Source organism: Colobus angolensis, unplaced genomic scaffold (assembly GCF_000951035.1).
Source record: "Colobus angolensis palliatus isolate OR3802 unplaced genomic scaffold, Cang.pa_1.0 Scaffold21, whole genome shotgun sequence".
Taxonomy (NCBI): domain Eukaryota; kingdom Metazoa; phylum Chordata; class Mammalia; order Primates; family Cercopithecidae; genus Colobus; species Colobus angolensis.
The window spans coordinates 7,023,050-7,030,716 of NW_012115266.1; the positions used below are offsets into that span (position 1 = coordinate 7,023,050).

The window sequence follows — 7,667 nt, forward strand, 5'->3', positions numbered from 1 at the left end:
AAAAAAAAGATTATATGAGATTATGCATATAAACCCTTTAGCAGCAACTGGCATTCAAGGGGCACTCAATAACAACAATGAGCGTTATTATTACTAGTTGCTGTTGTCATAGTATCGGACATTTCTTTTTCTTTTCTTTTTTTTTGAGATGGAGTTTTACTCTTGTTGCTCAGGCTGGAGTGCAATGGCACAATCTTGGCTCACCGCAACCTCCGCCTCCTAGGTTCAAGCGATTCTCCTGCCTGAGTTTCCAGAGTAGCTAGGATTACAGCCATGTACCACCATGCCCGGCTAATTTTGTATTTTTAGTAGGGACAGAGTTTCACTATGTTGGCCAGGCTGGTATTGAACTCCTGACCTCAGGTGATCCACCAGCCTCAGCCTCCCAAAGTGCCGGGATTACAGGCGTGAGCCACCACGCTCGGTCAAGAAGTAGATCTTTCTAGGCAGCCTAGCACGCTCATCACTACATATCCTGAGAATTAAAGGAGACCTACTGTGTACCATGTGCCAGGGCCATTCTAAGCACCTTACATGCATTGATTCATTTAATCTTTATCACCTGAAAAGAGGCAATGGTCTTGCTAATGGGTATTAATCCCATTTTTCAATTGAGGAAACCTAGGCATATGGAAGTTACATCACTAGCAACAATCACACATCCAGTGAACAAGATAGACTGGATTCAAATCCAGACAGTCTGGCTCCGGAGTCCAGGTTGCACATGCCCCCTCATGTGCAAACTGTCCCAGACACACAAGCACACACTGCCAGCCACGGTCCTTGCTCATTCTGTCCCCCACTGAACTCACCACGCTGAAAGTGACTTGCGCACACTGAGGGTTCACGGCGAGCCATGGAGATGCCCTCAGCCACAAACCACCCAGGTCACCTATCACAGCAGCCTGTCACAGGCCAGATGCCCAAGGAACACCGGGGCTCAGTGGACCCTTGCCCAACATCTCTCCCTTGGAATTTTCCCAACAGTATAGCCCCTGAAAGCCACAGCTGAGGGTCAGGGGACCATCAATCTCTTCAATGGACAGATGGACACCTGAGGCAGAACAGGAAGGGACCCACCAAATCACATGGCCGCAAAGCCCCTGGCTGAGCTGCCTAGACCCTCACCCTTCTGTCTGGCTTCACTGTGGCTGTGGGGGCCTCCTGCCCAGCCAGCAGGTTGTTAAGGGCCGCGGCCTTTCTCTTTACTCAGCCTTAGTACCTGGACCAGATTCCAGATCCAAGAAAAGTCTAGGGGATCTTCCCATTCCCCTTGCTTCCCCCCCACTTAGCTGGGGCCCAGGAACAGAGCCAGGAGAGGGAAGGAAGCCTCCCACGCCCCATATGGGACCAGACCCCCCTGAGCTAGGAGCTGAGGCCCTCATTCCTGCTTCCTGCTTCTGCCCCAGACCTTCTTACTGCCAAGTGAGTGTCTGAGTCCAGCCCAATTTTCCCTGCTGCCCTCATAGAGAATTCAATTCAGCCCCAAATACCACCCACTACATACATATGTAAACCCACATGCACAGAAAAACGTGCAGAAAAAAATATACACACGCACACACCCCTAAGGTCCCTCTGTTCCCATCTCTGTTTATCTTCTCAGGAGCTCCCTTTTCTTCCCATCTCTCCTTATTAGTGGAAGAATCCCACTAGAGCACCACATACCCAGGGAGGGTGAGAATGGGTTCTTTTCTTTTTTTCCTCTTTTAGGACACATTTCTGTTCTCGCGGGTTCTATCATACTATCTCTGTCACCACGGCCAAGCCTTGCAGCTGCTCAGAGCCACAGTTGCCTCACAGCGAGATGGGCGTAATAAGAGCCCTTTCTCCTAGACACGTACAACAGTTAAATTAGATAATTCGTTTAGGTGGCTAGCACTGTGTCTGGCATGCAGTGACTACTCAGTAAGTGAGGGTTTTAATAAAGTTGAGTGAAACGCTTTGAGAATTTGGCAGGGCTGTATACAAAGTGAGTTTCCCAACTCCTGCCACCCGAGTTATGTAAGACAGGAATTTGCGGTAATTTCCCAGTGAGAAAATTGAGGCCAAGAGTCTGAATGGTAAAACTGGAATGAAGATTCAAATCCCTGGATCCCAAAGCCACTCCACGCTGCTGGCAAATCCACTTATGGCTGGGAAAGTGCATGATAAATGACCATGAGTGGGCATCAGTAAGGGAGGGCGATGCTATCTGCTCTGAAGCTCTGCAAGGGCAGGCGTTACATCCCCAGCATCTTCCAATAAGGGCTATCAGAAATGTCCAGTGGCCCAACCAAAGCCCATGTCCTCTCTTTTCAGGTGATGACTTTCCTCTGAGGAAGCCCTGTAGCGTGCCTGGAGGAAGGGGCTCTCCAACCCCAGCCCCGCCTAGCCACCATGAACACCTCAGCCCCACCTGCTGTCAGCCCCAACATCACCGTCCTGGCACCAGGAAAGGGGCCCTGGCAAGTGGCCTTCATTGGGATCACCACGGGCCTCCTGTCGCTAGCCACAGTGACAGGCAACCTGCTGGTACTCATCTCCTTCAAGGTCAACACGGAGCTCAAGACAGTCAATAACTACTTCCTGCTGAGCCTGGCCTGTGCTGACCTCATCATCGGTACCTTCTCCATGAACCTCTATACCACGTACCTGCTCATGGGCCACTGGGCTCTGGGCACACTGGCTTGCGACCTCTGGCTGGCCCTGGACTATGTGGCCAGCAATGCTTCTGTCATGAATCTGCTGCTCATCAGTTTTGACCGCTACTTCTCCGTGACTCGGCCCTTGAGCTACCGCGCCAAGCGCACACCCCGCCGGGCAGCCCTGATGATCGGCCTGGCCTGGCTGGTTTCCTTTGTCCTCTGGGCCCCAGCCATCCTCTTCTGGCAGTACCTGGTAGGGGAGCGGACAGTGCTGGCTGGGCAGTGCTACATCCAGTTCCTCTCCCAGCCCATCATCACCTTTGGCACAGCCATGGCCGCCTTCTACCTTCCTGTCACAGTCATGTGCACGCTCTACTGGCGCATCTACCGGGAGACAGAGAATCGAGCACGGGAGCTGGCAGCCCTTCAGGGCTCTGAGACGCCAGGCAAAGGGGGTGGCAGCAGCAGCAGCTCAGAGAGGTCTCAGCCAGGGGCTGAGGGTTCACCAGAGACTCCTCCAGGCCGTTGCTGTCGCTGCTGCCGGGCCCCCAGGCTGCTGCAGGCCTACAGCTGGAAGGAAGAAGAGGAAGAGGATGAAGGCTCCATGGAGTCTCTCACATCCTCTGAGGGAGAGGAGCCTGGCTCCGAAGTGGTGATCAAGATGCCAATGGTGGACCCCGAGGCACAGGCTCCCACCAAGCAGCCCCCCCGGAGCTCCCCAAATACAGTGAAGAGGCCGACTAAGAAAGGGCGTGATCGAGCTGGCAAGGGCCAGAAGCCCCGTGGGAAGGAGCAGCTGGCCAAGCGGAAGACCTTCTCACTGGTCAAGGAGAAGAAGGCGGCTCGGACCCTGAGTGCCATCCTCCTGGCCTTCATCCTCACCTGGACACCGTACAACATCATGGTGCTGGTGTCCACCTTCTGCAAGGACTGTGTTCCCGAGACCCTGTGGGAGCTGGGCTACTGGCTGTGCTACGTCAACAGCACCATCAACCCCATGTGCTATGCGCTCTGCAACAAAGCGTTCCGGGACACCTTTCGCCTGCTGCTGCTTTGCCGCTGGGACAAGAGACGCTGGCGCAAGATCCCCAAGCGCCCTGGCTCCGTGCACCGCACCCCGTCCCGCCAATGCTGATAGTCCCCTCTCCTGCATCCCTCTACCCCAGTCCCCAGGAGAGGCCGGTGGGAAGTGGGCAGGGGCTGCATCCTCAGCCCCAGGGCCCTGCTCAGGCCTCACCTGGCTTCCCAGGCCCCTGGGTCACCTTCCTGGGCAGCCCAGAGAGACCCTGCCAACTTTCCAGACTTTGCTATTCCCAGGCAGGGAGGGAAACCTGGGGAACTGGTTTTTCTGTTCCCTGCAGAGTGAGAATGGGCTCTTCACCAGGAAGAAGGCCCGGGAGGAGGATCCGGGCTTTGGACTCCTTGTTTGCCTTTAGGCAGGAAGTCAGGAGCCAGCAGGGCGGGCCAGGAGAAAGAAGGCTTAACATTAAGTATTCCTTGGCCCAGTGGCCGCCCGGATTGTGGTGTGAGATGGTGCGCCGTGGGGGGCACAGTCAGGAACTGAACCGGCCACTGGGAGAAAAGCCTGACTACAGGGAGCTGGGGAACCCGACCTGGGGATCCCCTCACTTCATAGGCAGAGCCCGACCACCTGGGCCCTAGGCATACTCTCCAGGATTGTCCAGACCCCCGACATATGTCCCCAGAGGGTCCCTAGGTGGGTCAACTCCAAGGCAAATGTCCAAGCATCAGCAAGACAATGACACTGGAGGGGTCTGGCTTGGCTAGTCACACATCAAGTCCCAAGGCAGCAACAGGACCGGGAGCCAGGTGTGCTGACTGTCCTACAGTATCATGTTCCTGGGAGTGGGAGTCAAGTGTGTCTGCTTATCCAGCCCCACATCCATACCCCTGCCCCAGAGAAGCCTCCGTCTCTCCCTCCTGGCTCACAGCCACCACCTGGAGGATCTGCTCCATGCAGATGTAGCCAGGCCTCCCGCATGCTGCCTGCCTCCGGCCCTGCCCCACACAGGCCTGGCCCAGCCAGCAGGTTCTCTCCTGTGAGCTCCCCAATCCAACCCGTGCATGGCCTCCCAGCCACCCGGATCTCCAGGCCCAGCCTGGCCCCAAATGTTCTTTCCTTCATCCTCAGCAAGTGCTGAGTCTGTGAATAAAGCCACATAACCAGCGGGCACTAAGGTGCCTTCCTCCCTGTGTTGGCTCAAGGCCTTGGTCTCAGGCCAGGGCTGGATGGGGCAGGGAGGGCCCAAGTACTTTGGAATGTGGGCCGTGGCCCTGAAAGTGGTTCTAGGAGGGACAGCACCGCATGGTTGGATCTACTAAAGCCTGGGGACCCCGGCACCACAGAGTCCCTGGCTCAGGTGAGTGGGGCTATAAAAGGCAGACTTGACCTCTGAAAGTGAGGCAGCTAGGTGAAATAAACCACCCCTGCCCACATCCCTGCATATTCTCTATTGGCTCTGCCATACCCAGGGAGAACAGAACTCTTCCAAACCCCCACTTACACATGAGGAGATAAGGCCCAGAGATCCAGGAGGATTGTTCAGGGTTACCCCACAAAGCAACACCCAGACTTCCAGGTAATTCATAGCCTCCTGACCTCTGGACTCTTCCGTGAGTAGATAAGAGGCCTAAAGTATTTGGGCCAAAACACACCACGAGGATGACCCTCAGGTCAGGTTATAAGGCACTTCTTTGGTGAAGGGTCCCCAAAGCCCAACGCAAAGGAATTCTAGAGAGGTTAATCCCATAGTCTGGAGTAGTGGTTTCCAAGACCGTCACTGGGTTCAGCGATTTGCTAGAACGATGCATAGAACTCAGCAAAGCTATTATCCTCACAGTTTATTACAGTGAAAGAACACAGAGCATAAAACAGCAACAGCAAAAGGTGCACAGAGCAGAGACGAGGAGAGACCAGATACAAACTTCCAGCTGTCCTCTCCCAGTGGAGTCGTGCAGACTGTGCCCAGTTTTCCAAGCAATGATGTATGACAACAAAATGAAGTACTGCCAACCAAGAAAGCTCAGCAGAGCTTTGGTGTCCAATGTTCTTGCTGGAGGCTGGTCATGTAAGCATGGTTGACCACCCACATGGCTGACCTTACTTAGTCTCCAGCCCTTCCAGAAGTTAAACTGATACCTTGTGGCCCAAGGAGCAAAGGTAAGCAAAAACACTTACCAGGCAGGATATTCCAAGGGTTTAGTGTTATCTTCCAGGAGCCAGGCAAGGCCAAACCTTTCTTTGAAATGTGCAAATGTGCAGGGTTCGGATCATCCAGACCTACTGAGTGAATCTTTCATTTCACAGTGGTTCTAATCAGTAGCCTCAGTATCACCTGGGAACTTGTTAGCTATGAGAATTCTCAGGGTCCCCCTAGATTCACTAAATCAGAAACTCTGTGGAACTCACCACCTGTTTTTAACAAGCCCTCTAGGTGTTGTGATGCAGGTTAAAGTTTGAGAATCGTTGGCCTAGAGGGATGAGGCCTGGGTGGAGCTAAGTCCTTGCAGAGGGAGGAGTGGGGATTCAGCCAGCTTGTAGCTGTTGGGACTCCCAGGAGCCTTTGGAAGAAAGCTTCCAACACGATGGGAAATGGTATCCACTGAAGATCTAAACAGGATAGGCTAGCCAAGAACTACAGCACTGTGAGAATGACCCTAGAATCCAAACCCCATATCCCCTTCCCACCAGCACAGCTTACTGGGTTGTGAGTTCAAGATCGTAAGAGGGCCCCTCCCTTACCACTGCTCCCTCACAGCCCTAAGGCCCCTTTAAGGCTAAATGTCCTGCCCTGTGTTAAAGGCGTTGAAACTAAGGTCCTGGGAGGCAGAAGGACTGAGCAAGCTGAGCAGTGCTGGGAGAACAGGAACTTTGGGGTCAGATTAACCTGGTCTCTACTGAAGACCGGAAGTGGAGGGGGTCAAATCTGGTATTCACATCAGGAATCGGGCTAGCAGTTCACACTTGTCCCTTGTCTCAGATGCAGGTCTGACCTGCCATGTCCCTCACTGAACAACCTTAGACATGTCTCTTCTCAATGTCTTCATCTCTGAAATGGAAACAAGCCCTTTGCAGAAGAGTTAGGAGGATGAGAAAGACTGTAGGGAAATGCCCTCAATGGCTCTATCATCAGTGTTACCACGGGACAGGGCTGCTCGCCAATAAATGCCAGAAACCAGGACTAGTTTCAGACCCAGCTCTGACCCTACACCTCCAGCCTGAGCTTTGAAAAGCCCATGCCCCCAGTCCAAGGAGAAGAAGCTGAAGCCGCGTCATGGCTTCGTTAAAGGAGTTTGGGGGAACAAGTCTCAGCGGGAGAGGGTGTGTGCATTCCAGGAAGGCTTCCCGGAGATGGGGTCTGTGCCCTCAGTCCTCTGAAGCAAGATTCCCGCAGGCCCAGCTGCCAGAGAATTGGGGAAACGGGATAAGCCCAAAGAGAGGGTGGCTGGACATGGCAACAGTCCACCCCAAACACTCCACCACTACCCCGTTCTGAGAGTCCTTCTTAGCCCCAGAAACAAGGGCGAGTACGCGCCTGAGCTGGAAATAGGGAAAGAATGAAGCGGTTTTGTGAATGCTGTCTTCCCCCCACTGCTACCGACCCCTTCTCCAGCCCTGAGAAGTTAGGATTCTCTCTCCTTCTGCGCCACCTTCCTTCCACTCCCACCGTATTGCTTTAGCGCCATCTGCTGGCAATCACAGGAATAGCTCTGCCAAAACAAGGCTCTTGGAACCCGCCTGGGCCTACTCCTCAGATAACAAGACCACACGACAAGATGGAGTAGGTGGTTTTGGCCACCCCAGTCCCTGCCCCCAAGTCTCAGCAGGTACATCAGACCCCAGAAGAATCAGCTTCCTTGGATACCACTCTCAACTTGCAGAGACAGGCCCTACCTCTCTGGCCAGTATACCAAATTCACCAACAAGGAGATAGAAGGTAGGGGGCTTGGCATCTAGGAACAGCTCCATCTTCTCCTAATCCCCCATGGCCCCAGGCCTCTGGAATCCTTGGTTTTATT

At 53.9% G+C, this 7,667-nt stretch overlaps 1 protein-coding gene across 2 annotated transcripts in view; it reads left to right on the forward strand.

Annotated features, from left to right (window-relative positions):
* Positions 1 to 4,825, forward strand: part of CHRM1 (cholinergic receptor, muscarinic 1) — a 14,076-nt gene extending 9,251 nt beyond the window's left edge. For both annotated transcript variants that reach the window (XM_011942651.1, XM_011942652.1), the window contains exon 2: positions 2,302 to 4,825. In XM_011942651.1, coding sequence (XP_011798041.1) covers positions 2,380 to 3,762 — 1,383 coding nt within the window. In that variant the 5' untranslated portion in view covers positions 2,302 to 2,379 and the 3' untranslated portion in view covers positions 3,763 to 4,825. The remainder of the gene's footprint in view (positions 1 to 2,301) is intronic.
* Positions 4,826 to 7,667: the final 2,842 nt, after the last annotated feature.